The sequence below is a fragment of the Diadema antillarum genome, unplaced genomic scaffold (genome assembly GCF_040938485.1).
Source record: "Diadema antillarum isolate AM-2024a unplaced genomic scaffold, OU_Dant_1.0 seq00001401_RagTag, whole genome shotgun sequence".
NCBI lineage: Eukaryota > Metazoa > Echinodermata > Echinoidea > Diadematoida > Diadematidae > Diadema > Diadema antillarum.
The window spans coordinates 384189-401679 of record NW_027272156.1 but is presented as its reverse complement, the minus strand read 5'-3'; the positions used below and the strand labels follow the sequence as shown (position 1 = coordinate 401679).

The following is a 17491-nucleotide window of genomic DNA, read 5'->3' as shown; positions in this document are numbered from 1 at the left end:
ACTTGCGATTTATAACTTATGTCTCTCGTGATATAAAAACCAAATTCAAATCGCGAGCAATCTGTATAAATTGAAAATGACACAAACAGTATAGGCCTCCCTTTTATATTATCTTCGTGTTACGAATTTACATTCCAAGCAACCTTGAAATTAGTTTCATTGTACATTGTCATCAATTCTTTCTTCTATCATAATGATACTTTATTCATGATTTTGATGTCAAGGATAACTGATTGATTTTTAATGGTAACCTCCAGGGTAAAGTGTTACTTTTTGTTAATTTGATGTAATTAATTTCTAATCAATCGCAACTTTCGGCAGATTTGCGATCAGTTGTTCAGTCCGAAAAGTTGCGACTGGCATTGCAACCTTCTAAGATGGATATAAAATCAGTCGCTAAGATGCGATTGGCTATTTAGGAGACTTAAGATTGATTCGAATCAATATCGCAACTCTTATAAGACGGGGCTCCATGGTGGTACTGATACCTGTTATAGATATTTACCAGATTTGCGTGAGTATCTTTGACAAAATGACAAAGCAAAGGGGCTTGGGCTGTCCAGTTTGTATTGGCATTACCCGTGAGCAATAGACAGAAACCACCGGGAAAACTCTGTTAATACACACTTGGGGAAAATCATTATTAGGAGGTGGAGAACACTAAGAGGACTATAAAGCTACACAATTTTAATTCACCATAACTCAGATTTCTCTGATAACTTAGAAATGAGTGAGATGCTTAAACCAATCTGCCTCTTTGGGTCTCGAGTTGTTTTCCAGTTCTAGATACGAAGCAAACCAGGAAAATGTAATTTTTGCTTCCTTTACTGTAACACAAAATAAGATTTTCACTCTGACTCTTCTTTTTATTGGTTCTTACGTGAATGGATGAGCAAACGAGATATGAATGAATAGATTTGGGCGATGGACTGATTGTTGTTGTTTTTTTCGGTGTATGCCAAATAAACGTGCGAGAATGGACTGGTTGTTATCCTTTGCCAAAATGTTTCTACTTCGTTTTGCTTGTTCTTTTGCAGGAGATATTTCATCCATGAATAAGTGTGGACAACAGAATGACCCGACCTTGACGAGACAGTGTCTGGCTAGTGTGTGTCGTTTTGTTTCGTTTCGTTTGTTTGTTTGTTTGTTTTTTTCAAGGAAATTGTGAACGGCAAGAGAAAGCTCCCTGGCCCGCAAAATGTAACCCTGTGGCTTTTGTCTCGGATCTCTGTTTTCCTTAGACCTATATGCGTTTTGTCGTAGATGTAAGTATGGAGAAGAATGACTTAATAACCACAAATGTATGCACTTGCTATATTATAAGCCGTATACTGACACAACTGATCAGGAAGCTGTTCAGGGAGAGCCGTATCGCTCACAGTCCACGTACAACAGCAGTCAGCTGCGCTTAAACGTTAAAGGGATGGTATAGTACTGGTTGAGGTGAAAGTTCAGCTTCAACTTTTTGCGAGATACTTACAAACCACTGTATGAAACTTTGCAAACATATATTCAAGAGGAATTCAAAGTTTATTTGATGAAAATCGGTTTTGAAATGGCTGAGAAATCCAAAAACAAAGTAGGGCCTACACAACAAAGCGATCCTAATAAATTTTGGGTCCCATCTTTATCAGTATCGCTTGTTTCGGATATCTCAGCCATTTCAAAACCATTTTCATCAAATAAACGTTGAATTCCTCTTGGAATTACATGCTCTTTCATGTTTTAAAAGAGGTTTCTCATTATCTCACAAAAAAAAGTTAAAAACCTGAAGTCAGGTCTCATCCAAACCTAACCATCTCTTTAAATGGAAATACAGTCTGATCCTGATTACTATGTTGCTTTGCATATATAAACACATCAGATAATAAAATCAGTTAATATTTCGGTTTTAAAAAAAGAGAGACACAAAAAAATGTGCGAAGTGTGTAAGTTAAAAGTCACAGATAAGTTGGCAACATCGTGTAGGTGTTGAGCAGCTCTAGATATGGCTTCTCATACTCAAACTGCAACCAATTTTTATTGTGTGAGAGTTGTTTCTTTTATACTTCTGGGCATAGACAGAACTTATCCATGGGTTGACGACACGTAATTAAAAGGGATTATCCATTATCATACCCAGAATAGGTTTAAGGAAAATTTTCTCTGGAGAAAAAAATTAAAAAGCTATATAGAAAAGTAGGTATGCAGGCAGAGCCACCAACGAGCCTGAATAGTCAAGTGCTGGTGACGCGTTTCCTGTGTTCTGTTTACCTTTTGAACTTCTGCGTTTTTCACTAAGAGTATACTGCCAGTTTAAGTATCACCATAAAGCCCTATGATGGCGAACGAAATCATCCAAAACTGGCATAGCATCCAACTTTAATACTTGAACGAGCCATTACGCTCTATCCGTCACTAATTTCCGTGATATTTATTAAAAGGTGAACTGTCCCTGGGTATCGATTAAAGTAAAAAAAATCGCGACTGTACAATGTCATCGCGGTTAGTGTAACGTTGTGATTTCCTTAAAAGACTTGTCGAGACCGTTTATACAGGAGGCACAGAATATTTAGAGGACTGAAGTGTACTGCACTTAAAATACCTCGATGTATAAACTAAGATAAAGTATAGTGTATTCAACAGTACAATGTATCATTTTCAACAACAACAACAAAAAAAAAAACAACCAGAAAAACCCCCACAACAAACAACAACCAAACGTCGGGGGGGGGGGGGGGGGGTTCAAGCAGTATAGGTTCTGGGATTTTGTTTTCATAATACATAATGCTATTTCAGGAGGGGTGCGTTGATCAGATTTTTCAATTCAATTCTATTCAAAGTTTATTTCATTTTTCAACAAAAACATATGTTTCACTTCATTTAGTAACAGAAAATAAGGTAAGTAGAACATAGTGAAATAAAAAGACTACAACAATTGAGGACCTATAGTATACATACATTGTATTGCAAGAAAGAAACAGAAGTGATCAAAGTGAAATACATGTATACCGTTGTTTTAAATGTGAAAAATGGAGGGACCCACTAAAAAGACAGAGCTTGTAGTATGTGGGTCCCTCTGGAGAAGAACATCAACGAAAAGATAACTTGAACCGTCGTATATACAAAAAAAAAATAACAAAGTGGAAGAAGTCTGGAAGCCCACTAGAAATTAGATTAACAAATAAATGCATTTACATAGACGCGAACTAACATAAGACAGGACTAGACAGCAAGACAACTACTAAAGGAAAGGTTGTACAGGACAAAACGGGATGGACAAGACTGACGAACTGAAGACAAAGTAGCAGACAAGAACGCAAAACAGAGACAGAAACAGTAACAGAACAGCAGAAGCAACATAAACATAAACAGCGATCTTCGGCAGAAGCATGCCAAGAGAAACAGAAGATAGTTGCTGGGGAAAGTGAAATTTTGACGCCTTAAAGAAAGACAAGAAAATAGAAAATAGAGGGATATATGAACCGAAGTAGCATACGGAAAGTCAACTACTAGACGCTATGGGTAAAAATGGCAAAGATGACAACACTACAAACATCCATTTTTAGGCGTATATACTCGTAAAAGAAAGAGATCTTAAAAGAGCTGGAAAACTTTTGCAAAGGAAACAACAAATCATCGAGAAACTGCATGGAGTTAGGAGGGGTCTATTATTGGAGACGATTATACAGTGTTTGTTGATCCTGCTAAGTTTCACCATGTGTGGCAAAGTATAAGTATCTTCACTTCAGAGGACCCGTTAGTTATTTTTTAACACTCAAATGATAGCTGTAAAGCATATTAACCAGTGCTCAAGGAAAGCCAGTGAACGGAAGAATGAACACCACTGGTTCCTCTCCGTTGTGGTTGCTTGCTATAATGGGAGCTTCGTGATAAAAAATAAAAAAAAAAAAAAACAAACCTGATGGAGCGTGTCATCTTTCTGATGGAGCTATTGGACAGTGTCTATACAGCAGGCTCGATCCACTCACCGTGCTGTGATTTCATCAAGGGCCAGTGAGTCGACTGTCAGCGCTCTTTAGAATGCTTGCAACTCTCAGTTTTTAAAAGACGAAACGGTGAGACAGAGATTCAAAGGAGGGCGTTTCAGGTGTCAACCGCATTGCAACCGGGACCGTTTAAAGAATCAAGCACTTCTTGTCTGTAAATCCAGCACTATGGTTTTCATCAAAGAATTGTGAGTTCAGCATTAGATTGTATTATAATGATTCCTATTTGGTTATTGCGCAGTTACCTGTGTTGCGTGATTGACTCACTGAACACAGTTGTATGCAAATAATGATAATAATGATAATAATGATAAATGAATAATTGTGACTGCTAATATACGAAGACGCGTATAGCTTTAATTGATATTTGATGCAATTATAATCACTTGCAGCAACTCATGTTGCTTTGGCAAGCAATTTCAGAATTAATTGGGCTGGTACCCTCATAGATTGATCACTTCTTGTGATTTACCACATGTGACCACTGTAATATTTGTTCTTTTTTTCTATCATGTCGTTATATCATTGTTTGTACAGAGCACCGAAATAATCTGTCTGTTTTTATAACTATGATTGTAAAACATGTGCAATTCAGCCTTTGGCTGCCAGACATGATTCTTAATAAAAACCTGTTCAATTCAATTCAATTCAATTCAATTCAACAACGTGCGAAGTTTTAAGGACGATGAACTTAGGCTTTGTGCTATAAGGAGGTGCCATTTCGTGTATACTAGTAATCTCACGTATCGTACAATGATACTGATCAGGAGGAGCTGTTGCAGCGAAAAGGTAGAATTTTTAAGCAGACTTCGTTTCTGTATATAAAATTGACGACAACAAACGAGCGAAGGGACATCGAGCACAGGGAACCCCCCCCCCCAAAAAAAAAAAAAAACAACAACAACAACAACAAAACAAACAAACAAACAAACAAACAAACAAAAACCCGCCCAAAGCACAACACAACAGCAACTAGCACCACCACAACAAAAGCAACTTGTCGGTGCAGGGAAAAAAGTATAGGTATCACAGATTAATAGCAAATGCGTTAGGCAATGCGTTATAGTTGTATTGAATGTAGCGATATAACAGCACTACTACTTTAAGTGTATAGAATGTTGTAAAGTATTATGCACTCCAACTGCACTGGAGACAATTCGAGTGTGTGCCGTAAATGCGCATCGAAGGACTAGACGGAGGGACTCGGGTGTAAAACCCACTGGCGCCTGATAAACTGTACCTTTGTTATGTTTGCGGACCACCCCCCCCCCCCCCCCCCCCGTATACGTTTGTTTGTTCATAGCACGCACCTATTCGAAGCAAAATTCTATGTACCATTCAACTTTCATTTTCATGATATGAAAGAGAAAAGATATCAAAGAGAAAATCTATTATTTCTCAGTTACATGACAGATATCTTCGCAGGGACTATATACATACAGTACACTACATTGTGTATATGCTTAGAAGGTTTTATAGGGCAGTGTGATACAATAACAGAACTGTACGGTAATATAAACATCAAATACGGTGACACACTCCTGAGACAGTTGCTCCGGTCTTATTTTCTCAAAGGACTTAGGGTTAGGGATAATAGGGTTGTGATAGGGTGTTAGATTTAGTTGGATGTGAGAATTAGGATAAGGGTTATATAGGGTTATGTTTATGAGTAGAATTTATATTTGGCTTAGCGTGCAGATATTTTATGGCAGAAATTTTCGCAGCAACAAATGTTATGGAATCAAATTATACTGTCTTTTGCGCATGGTAACTAACCATTACAGCGAAAAGCATTTTTTTTTCGTTCGATCAAAAAGTTACCCTTAGTTAACTCAGCATGGCAATCTAAACACCTATAATTATGAAGGATGGCATCCATTGTGTCAAGGACGATATCTTGCCCTACGAGAACGCTAGAACGAAGGAATCTCGTATGTACCTTTGGCGTACATACCGGGCAAGGCTCGAACGAAGAACCTCCTGATTCTAAAGGTTATACTCAAAGTATAATAAGGGACGTTTAGATTTTCGACGCCTACGTTAAATGTAAATGAAAAAAAAAAAATACGCAAGACCGCTTATCAAAATCAAACTCTCGTCTGAGTTTTCGCGACGGTTCTAAGCTATTTTAGCGTCCGCTCATATTCACGACGCAGAGAGCTACTTCATGTCATTGTAACGATCGACTTAATTACGGGAGCGCTGGTAATTTGTATAGCTTGCCTCTTCGAGAAATCTAAGGCTACTTTGCAACACACGATGCATGGAGACATGCAGGAAATTAGTTAACGCAACCGTCGTCCTAACGGCCGCGTCGCTAATTTAAAGCTCCCTGTTGTGAGAGGTGAGAGGAAGAGGAAATGAGGAAGAATAAAGAAGAGAAGACAATATTATTATACGAGACTGGACAGGCCTGAGGCTGAGAAATGCAGCAAGAGAGACAGATAGAAGAAAGGGAGGGGCGACCTCTTCGGCGGCGGCGCGCGCGCCCCAGTTGCAGCGCGGACGCTTGAGACGACGCTTGAGATGGACGTTCTCCTCTCCCTTGCGTCGTGTTGAAAAGTAGCTTTAGATTGCTAGTACGCTGGGACGCAACGTATATATATATATATATATATATATATATATATATATATACATATATATATGGGTGCATGAAGTAGCTCTCTACGTCGCAAATTGTGCCCACGTAGAAATAGCCCAGAACGCGTAGTGACGATGCAAGCTAAAAGTAGATCGACTTGACGGGCGCTTCTGCGCATGCTCAGAACATGTTTTGTTTTGTTTTTCCTCTGAACGTCCCCGTCGCGAAAATCTAAAGCTCCCTGGTAATAAATCTCGAGTAATAAAATGATATCATGACATTTCAACTTTCACATCTCTCACTTGATCAGTAACTATAAGAAGAGAGCAATTCTGCTTAGAACATTACATCGGAGTAACATGCTGTTTGCTTTGTTCAATCTAAAAACCAGTTATACTCGGCTTCGCATGATTTGACAACTTGCTTCATTTTGCTAAACTAATATTGATACAAGTATAACAGTACACAGGTGGTATATATAGAATTGTGTACGTATATTGAGCAATGCCGGCTATTTCTCTCTCTTTTCTTGTTGCAGTCGGATATTGCTTCCTATGACGCCAGATGAGGTATGTGTGATGTGATCATACCCTGAAACACTTAGCAACGTGGTGTCTAACAATGAATTATACATAAATTAACGTTATCGTTTTTTGAGACTTTCCTGAGGAAAGCTCTTGCAGATAAATGTACCGTCTATGGTATTGGTATAACTTGAGTTTTCCTCTTCGTGAAACCGATATTCCACCATAATCACGTGTTATATGACGCCTAAATAGATCCTTGTCATTTGATTGGTTGTTTGACGTTGATCATTTAGTCCATTTCACTATATGACGTCATCATCCGTGCAAAATATTGTGGCTCCATTTACCGTGCAACTTTGGATCCATTATACGATTTACTCCATTGCACGCACGTCGAGAGCCCGGCACACTACGCGTGTAAAACGCTTGAATTTGCAGTGTGTGTATCAATGCGACAGCGCGATAGCGTAAAGTGCTCAGTGAGCACTCTCTCGATCTCAGATTCTCTCTTGTTTCTAGATTAATGAAATATCAAATGCCAAGGATCTTTTTTAGGTGTTATATTATAAAACAAGTAATGAATGTTTTTGATTCGTACAATTTACAGAATATTTCTTTATTTGTATAATAATGAAGATCATGATCTATATCAGCCGTAACAGCCGTACCGTTATTGCACAGTGTAAAGGTGTAATGAAATGTATGATTATGGTTGGATGTTGTGTGTATTAAGTGTGTCTTATACGTTAATTGCCCAACGGTAGATAATGCTATTGTGTGCGTTATTGCGTGTTTGTATGAAAGTGGTTGCCCCGAGTGTAAAAACTAGACCCCGAAAAAGTTTCATTTTCAAGTTGTAGGCTGACTGGCCAATAACGAGAGAGGGGACATGCAGAATGTCCATCGAAAAATGTTTGAAATGCTGCCTTGGGAAGTTATACGTCATGAGAATTCGCCTCAACCTCGACTTTGGGTTTGTCAAGCACTGCACTCTGGGTTCTATAGCACAGAGATTACTAATATAAGCAAACTTTTTAGCTCTAACAATTATGCTGAACATATTTGTGTGATACACGTGCATGGGAAAACAGAGGCATTTTTTGTGGCTTGTTTACGAATGTTACATGTTCACAGTCATGATCATGCTAATCCAGTCGCTGACGGCTGTATGATGATAAACTGTAACTAAAGGCCTATATTTCAACATAAAGAAATGGTGAGTTTATCTCTGTACCCCATTTTTTTTTCTTTTATGATATCATATCCCCTATGACCATGTTTCTGGTAGAATCAATACACTGTACAGTGGTGTGGTTGTTAAGCCATTTGCCACTTGAAATATAATCCTTACATAAGCATTATAGCTGCACAGTAATTTGGTTGAAGGAATTTAATTTGTCGTATATCATTTAATTGAAATAGAGCACGCAGGTGATATATATATATATATATATATATATATATATATATATATATATATAATATTATATGTATATATTCATAGGTTGTCATTGACTGTGTAGATCCTGAAGAAGGGCATTTCGCCCGAAAGCTTGATGATTAAAGGGGTGCTACCCAACACCAGCCACGTCTATATGTGCAAGATTTGCTGTCAATAGATTTACTGTCCTTGCACCGTCCTGCCATGTTGTGGTTAAGTCCTTTGATGTCAGTATACAGCATATATATATATATATATATATATATATATATATATATATCACATATAATACTGTTATACAAGTATAATTCTACATCTCTCTCTTTGTATATTAATTGTGTAATCACTGTTTGTAGTGTCGTATTGGTCATCTCTATGCCATTGATGAAGCGAGCCGGGATGAGACGGGAGGAGGAGAAGGCGTCGAGATAGTCGAGAATGTGCCGTTCGACGCAACACGTTTCCCCGACGTCCACACAATCAGTGGTCAACCTAAGACAGCAAAAGGGCAGTACACTCATAAGATCTACCACATTTCAAGGTGAATTCCACACCCTGTCCATGTCTTGTGTTGTGTATATATGTAGTCCAGTCAAAAGTTTTAAACACCTATATATCTGTATACGTTATTTTTCCCTCGATTGAAGTTATGTTGTAAATAAATGATTAATTTGTAAGACGTACGTACGGCCCTTAACTTGGAAAACAGTATTGCAAAATCCCTTGATGTGATTTTTGATGTCTTTCTGAGAGCGCTATTTTGCCTGATTCATGTGAACATCTCAAAAAGATGCATGCGCAAGGAGTTGCACACATAGAATAAAAAAAACCCGGCAAAATGTTTGAATTGAGAGCTGTTAGAGCTGAGAGTGAGAGAGAAAAGTTTTTTCTTAAGTTTCGATGCGTTATTGGGTATCTCAAAAGAAGAACAGCATCCCCTCAAAGCAATATTATTGAGGATAGTTATTCCTTGAGAACCACCTCATCTTTGCTTTTAAACCTGTCATTCCAATAGATCAATAGCGATAAATACATTTTCAAATTTACTAAGCTGTATAAGACTTTAGAAAACGTATTCGACAAAGGCTGCGGGTGCGATTACCGTCTCACACTTACACCTATGATGAGCTATTAAAATCTCTTAATTTTTATCCGTTGTGCATCATGTGCAATTTTTTTTTTTGTTCCTCATGAGCAAACTTTTCAAGCCTCAACCTTAGGGTCCTACTTATACCAAACTTCACAGAATTCATCTGTTAAAGGTATATAGAGAATGAAAATTTGTGAAAAAAAATGATTATAATCAGACCATCATTTCTCTATCAAGCGATACTGTTATGTCAAACTTGGTACCCACGTAATCATTTCTCAAGACTCAAAGCGATTGCAGTATACGATTCAAAAGTTGACTTTCCCCGCAACGCGTGGACAGTGGATGGGTGAATTTGTGGATGACCAGATTGGGTGAAATTAGGGATCTGAAGTTTAATCAGTAGTATTCTTATATATTCCTTTTTTCCCCTTTGGAACCTCCTCTACACAATGTGCTTTTATCTTGAGGTTGCCTCTAAAGCTATCATTCGTAAAATATAGCAATTCTATTACAGTATCTTTTTAAATCAAGCAAATAAACAAAATTACTGTTGCTTGAACAAAGACTCATAGGTACCACTTGAAGGATGACGATATTCATAAAAAAAAATAATTGAGCATTTTCACTCTATACGTTGTGAGATAAACTCTTCATTTATCATCACCACAGTAAGGTTCCCGCCTTCATTCGCCTTCTGGCCCCGAAAGGTTCACTCGAGATTCATGAGAAGTCTTGGAATTGTTTTCCATTTGTCCACACCGAAATATCGGTAAGCAAACATGCAAGATCTTCCTTGGGAATAACATTAAAAAAAAATGACAGTGATAATGATGATGATGATGATGATGATGATGATGATAATATTAATAATGATAATAACAATAATAATGATAATAATAATAATGGTGATGCTGTAATGATGATGATGATGTAATGTTGTTGTTGATGATGATGATGATGATAGTGATGATGATGATGATGATGTTTTAATGATGATGATGATGATGCTGTAATGATGATGATGATGATGATGTAATAATGATAATAATGATGATGATGATGACGATGATGGCCATGATGAAAGAACGAGATGTCGGAATTTTGGAGCCTGGGTATATTTGTTCCAAGTTCATCGTGACACTGCAGGCAACCTACAGGAATAGCCTGGTGGTATATAATATACTGCGTCCCTGATCGGAAAGCAGTACTAGTAGATGGCTGTTTCGATTGCCAGTGCATGTTTTGTTTTTTTTCTATGTTTGTTCAACTATAAATAGAACAGCAACAGAATAGAACAGCTGCGATGTTAAAAATAAGTAAGTACAGATGGTGACAAATTATTGATTAAAAAGCCAGCCATTAGATAGTAATGATGTTATATGATATTGATAATAATATACTGATAATGACATAGACAAGAATATGATGTGGTTCTTTAAAGGATGTATCGTAGTATGTTTTCGGTTTAAATAAGATTAATTTTCATTCGTCCACAAAAATGTAAGTAAAAAAATATAGTGCAGTATATATCACACAATTATTATTTCATTATTTTCTAGAAAATACATAATAAAGTATAATATAGGAAACTATACATACACGTATAATTTCATTCAATAACCGAAGCATCAAAGTGCACTGATGTCGATGCTTGTGGACCCTGACTTAGTTGTATACATCAACATTCCGTGAAATGCAGTTAAACACTAGCCATGCATTTCTGCAAATTATCTATCAGGAATAGATTGGGATGAGGAAAGGGTGCCAGTGGATATTGGAAGGAATCGGGCAATATCGATTGCAATATCAATTTTCCTATATCTCTTTCCGATAATCTTTGTCGATGATTATGTATTCTTCATTATTCCTGAATTTCAACACCATCTCATCTGCAATTTTATTCTCTTTACCGTACTGGTTATATTTTTTCTATCAATTACAACATTACCACGAACTTGCTGTTGCTACTGAATTCTGTTCTGCAATACAGAACCCCGATTACATGAAGGACGGTATGAAATTCATGATTGATACAATCTACGCAGAGGGCAAAGGGAAAGAGGAGAACGTAAGTATGATACCACAAAGGTGTTCCACGCATCACGAGGACATGTTGTGAATCAGTGGATGGCATAACGGAGTATTCACCAAGAGTTCCCGGGTTCGAGTCCCCTATGATGAGCGGCAGCGGTTTGCCCCTTTGGCAAGGCGCTTTATATCCTCATAGCATTGACCCCGCTTGACTTGCTTGTTGCATTCATCGGTTCCGTAATAGCGTAGATCTATCTATAATCATGATTACAGATCAATGTTTAATCACTGAGAAAAATTGTATCGCGAAGACTATCTTTTCGTAATCCCAAGCAGCTAGGCATTGACACGCAATATGGTATATGGGTAATTTCCATAAGTTATCCACTAATTAGAGGATGAACAAAGGATGACTAATGTTAAGAGTGCTAATTGTTGCTCAAAAAGACATTTGCAATAGATAGATAACTTCACAAGTCTGTCAAGACTTTGAATGGGTAAATCGTTGGTGGTTTGTGTATTCACAAATCAATTGGTAATGGTAAGTTGCACTAAGAGCGTAAAGATGATATCAAAATGTGTATGAATCTCCAGTATTGTTAAGGTAGCATAAATTAGCCCTACTGCCTTACCTGACCAACTGTGCCAGTAACTCAATAGAACTGAGCTATGCGGTGAAGACTTTTACCATGAGTCCCACTCAAGGTATAACAAAAAGATATTTTATGAGATTTGATGTGTAGTTCAACACATTATTTCTTTCATTTTTTTTAAACCATTGATGTACGGAGAAAGATATGCATTTACACATAGACGAGATCATGTTGCAAGATGTTGCAAGCTTCATTGACGTAACATGCAAATAGGCAATGGAACGTATAAGTAACTGTCGAGGTGTTTTGTTTCTGTTTTTTATTTTGTTTTTGTTTGCGTATAGAGGTTTTCTCTTTTCCGAGATTGGATGTTGTCTCCTTTGTTGGCACACTTTTGTACAATTCTATAATTATTTTCATTTCAAATGTTGCGTTTAGATTCACGAACTACCCCCGAACTTACTGAGTAAGAGACAGATTGATTTCATTGACATCGCCAATGATCCAGTCAGTAAGACGGTAAGAAGGCAACTCTGAAAAATCTCCTCTCTCTCTCTCTCTCTCTCTCTCTGTCTCTCTCTCTCCTCCCCCTTCGTTCTATCTATGACAAATATGTTACAGATTGATTATATATTATATATCATATTATATATATGTTATATATAATATGTTATGTATCATATATTATATATAGTATATGGTATATTATATATTACGTTATATAATATATACTTTCACTTTGTGAAAGCTATTTCAGTACAGAGTGCTCGAAATGTCATAAAGGTAGAGCGTGATATAATGATGATAATATTGGCACAGGGATAGCTGACTAGAGGTTCATCGGCACTCATGTATACTCAGAGTATCGAACAACCCGCATGAGGTGCGATCATCGGACAAAATTTTGATATGAACACCAGGAGCTTATGAGTAGAGGCAGAAAAATCTCTTTGCATCAACTCTATCGCGCAATCCAGTGGAAATCTCGTTTAGCGCAGGACCAAAATAAATTGATTTGTTCATATTCATGGTGAATTTATAAACCGAGCTGCTGCTTAACATTGAAGTCAGTGATTATGGACGGTGACTAGCAGGGTAGGGAACGTACATACAAGAATATTTCACCGAAAAGCTTTGAAAACTCGCTTTCAGCACCAAGTCTATAGGGATTTATGAATTACCCGAATTGGCATTTCATTATAATGCTTTCATCAGCTTAGGACAAAATTTAGTGGGCCTACTTTGAGAAGGTATGCGTGCTCTATAACTGTCATTGCCAGCTGCTTCAATTTTCGTAGTGCCGTATCACCACCCAGCCCGTAAAAATGCACACTCAGCTGGCAGTGGTGTGGTTATTGGTGACGATCATGCACGCATAGTGCATATTCGACAACATTATTGCGCGCATTGCTTACCTAAAATACGTTTTCATACCCATGCATGGAACATAATTATCGACCCGTTGTTAATATCTTTTAACACTGTATAACATGTGGTACAGAATAAAAAGTTGATTCATCAATCCTATAGAAAAAATATCATGAGTAGGATGATTTATATGAAGAACTTTTTCCCAAATTTTATGAGTCATGTTTCTTCGTTTTTTTAGGTTTGTTCCCTTCCTCTTCTTTTCTTTTCCTTGCTCTGTTTTTCTTTACTTGTCTCTGATTGTTGTTGACTCTCACTGTGCCAGTTCTGTAAATGATTTCATTGAGCGTTTTTTTATTCATGTTTTGTGTATACATTGTATTATTCTTGTAATGTAAATTTAGGACCCTGTGCAAGAACAGTCATATTTTGCAGATATGGCTGAACGAGCAAACCCTCGTTTCTTCATACTGTTACGTAAATCATTGTATATACAACTTGTGTGTATTTATTTCTTTTTTATCTGAAGACGGAAATAAAAACAAACAAACAATTATAGCTTGATTATTGCTTGCCTGTCATATGGCTGTTGGATATTGTTTGCCATTTTTTACGCAAAACTGCAGTGTCCTCGCAGTGATAAAGTCAAGTTGTAATAAAAAAATTATGTTATATTCCTCAATATCTTGTGCTGTAGGACTACAAAGAAGACGAAGATCCGACAAAGTTTACATCTGAGAAGACTGGGCGTGGTCCGCTGGTCGAGGATTGGAAGGTGAGCGAGGACAATAGGGAGCTTTAGATTTTAGACGCGCGGACGTTCAAAGGGGGAAAAACATGTTCTGAGCGTGCGCAGAAGCGCGGGTCAAGTTGACGCACGCTTCTGCACACGCTCAGAACATGTTTTTTTCCCTCTGAACGTCCGCGCGTCTAAAATCTAAAGCTCCCTATTATCTCTGAGAGGAATTGCGCAAAACTTTGCGATAATACATTAATTGATTGATTGATTTTTTTTCGTGCGATTCCAACTTGACATTGCTAGTTTGTTTGTTTGTTTGTTTTATTTTTCTTCCAACACATTTTCATACATAAATCAAGATTCTTTAAAGTAATATCAAATGAAATATCAGTATACAGATTACAATGTACATGATTCCAAGAAGGAAAATAAATGTGCAAATTAATTCCAGTAACAAAATGCATATCGTTTTACCAAATTTCCAATAATTACCTGAGAAATTATGCGGAAGATGAGTCTCCGATGGGGTCTAGAAAATAAGTTTACAAATACAGTACTTTATAAAAAACACGTAAGACACAAAATTGTGCTCGGGCAAGAAGGTCTATTTATACTTGCCCGCTCCCTTTGATACAAAATGGATATACCTGGTAATGCTGGACTAAGAATGACGTAAAGTTCTCCCCTAGAGTATCCGTTATACGCGAAAGAGGTTTTCAGAGGTAAATACAATCGCACACAAAATTATTCATTCCTTTTTGTCATTGTCCGTTAGATTGAGTTCGAATCCCACCCTGTGCTTACGTCTTTGGACAAGATGCTTTTACCCACGATGTCCTTCTAAACCCAGGTGTATAAATGAGTACCTGGCAACGATAGGGTAACAATAATGGCAGGGCCCTCTGGTAGAGCAGTGGTTACACTGAAGAGGCTACCCTGGGTAAATAAGACACTATCATTGGTATTTTATTATTATTAAGTCACGGCAGGGTCCACTATACGATGATGAATTCTTGTTAATTTATGTATAAGACATGTAAAATGTCACTTAATACAACCGTTGTTGATGGCGGCTTGATAATCTCCTTCTTATTGTAATGGGATGGTCTTCTTTCTCTTCTATACAGGAGACGCAGGATCCAATAATGTGCTGCTACAAACTTGTCTCCTTCGAGTTCAAGTGGTGGGGTCTCCAAACGAAAGTGGAGAGTGTGATGAAAAGGGTAGGTATTTCTCGTCACGACAAGGATAAACGATACAGATTACTAATATCTAAGGCTTTTCGGAGGTGAACAAAGAAAAAGAAAAGAAAAGAAAAGGTATTACAACGTTTAATCACTCCAAGTGCAGACATATTCTCACTCGCTGAGCAGTGTACAGATATTGTGTCATTGTCCAACACACGACTATATGTTCTGTACAGTGTCAGTGGTGGATGGAAGGGGGGGGGGGGGGGAGGGGTGGAGGAGCGCACCGGCTGCTCCCACATGTCATTTTTCTTAAAATAAAGGAAATTAAAGGGGCGCGTGCGCTCCCCCTTTAATTTTCGATTATAATGGCACAAGAAAATTGCCCTGAACCCCCTCCCCCTGTTTTTTTTTTTGGCTTGTCAGCCGATGAAACCCGGAAGTGGCATGAGATATTGCGCGGAGGCCCCCCCCCCTTTTTTTTTTCAGCTGATTAAACTTGGAAGTGGCACCAGGAATATTTTTGCGCTACCCCCCCCCCCTTTATTGAATTCCTGGATTCGCCCTTTTTTGTTGATTTTTTTTTTCATCTACACAGGCGGAGAGGCGTTTATTGTTAAACCTTCATCGCAAACTTTTCTGTCGAATGGACCAATGGCATGGGATGACGATTGAGGACATTCGAGCGATGGAAGAGAAGACCCAGAGAGACTTGCAAAAGGTACCAGACCACGCCAGATATGCTTAAAGAGAAGACACCTAAAGATCCTAAGTGTTTGTCTGGAAACTGTTAGGGAGGGTCCATATTTTATAGATAAATAGACGATCTCATGTTAGGTGTCTTTTGTACAAACCTTGGTATAGAGCTGTGAGGCCATTATGACGTCATCGTGCTCTCATCGCGTTCTGTGCATAAATTATTTAGTGGGAGTGCGGTAAAATAAAATGATTAATAATAATAGTTATCCGTGTCGTGTGATGGTCAGTATATCTGATATTATCTTCTGTTGATATGAATAACGACTGAAAGATGTCGATTCGATACGCGTTACAACTTTTGCGCAGTTCGTGATTGCAGCTACGGTGGTTTTCAGCTGTTTATGCTTTCTTTCTGTAGGCTCTAGTTAAAAGTTGGCCACCTACCCCTACTAAGTTTTTGTATTCATAGGAGTTTTGTGATTAAGGTCACACTGATACGTACAATGGAAACATGGCACAATCACGAAATGGATGACCCCCAAAATGGCATAGATCTTTTAAAAGACGTGCCTTTTTTTTCTTTTTTTAAGTGTGGGAAGTAGACTTCGTGGGCCATAATGATACAGTAGGTCATGTAGGTTGTAGGCCATATGATTCAGATTATTGCACTCACGAAGAAAGGTTTGTAGACTAGATCACCATATCCCTCCCAGTGAAAGAACCGCACACCTGTACAAAGAGACATTCGTGTGCCTCATCACTTTGTAGTAGCAAAGATGTTGGGGAAAAAATAAGGGGAAATTGATACGAATACCAGCTTAGAATAAACATCTTTGTGGCTGATGAAGGGAAATTCCTCTATACATTTCTCACCGAAAATGTTCGGAAATATTATATCTGTATATTGTTTTTGTTTTAATGAAAAATACAAAAAAAAGTAGGTGGAATTAAAGCAACACCCCCTTATCACAGAATTAAAATATGTTTCAGTTAAATTTTAAATTAGTGAGACTTTTCTGTATTGAACATGACGCACGGTATCTTATTCTAGAAAAAAGGTGTGTATAATACTTTCAGCATTCAATACAATTGAGTGCATCAAGATTATGAAGATGTTTTGTTTAGACACACAAAACACATATGTGTCTTTCCTATTTCGAGATTTGACGTTTTACTTTTCACACATGCCTCCATAAGAAATCATTCACAGATGTAAGAGATTTACGTGACATTGATAGAT

The 17491-nt window shown here is 37.6% G+C and overlaps 1 protein-coding gene across 1 annotated transcript; it reads left to right on the top strand.

Moving 5' to 3' along the window:
• Positions 1–4157: 4157 nt before the first annotated feature.
• Positions 4158–16300, top strand: LOC139709049 (phosphatidylinositol transfer protein alpha isoform-like). Its single transcript, XM_071621015.1, has 9 exons — positions 4158–4177; positions 7112–7142; positions 8898–9082; positions 10304–10403; positions 11625–11702; positions 12697–12777; positions 14324–14401; positions 15493–15588; positions 16151–16300. The coding sequence occupies exons 1-9, from the start codon at positions 4158–4160 to the stop codon at positions 16298–16300; spliced, it is 819 nt and encodes a 272-aa protein (XP_071477116.1).
• Positions 16301–17491: the final 1191 nt, after the last annotated feature.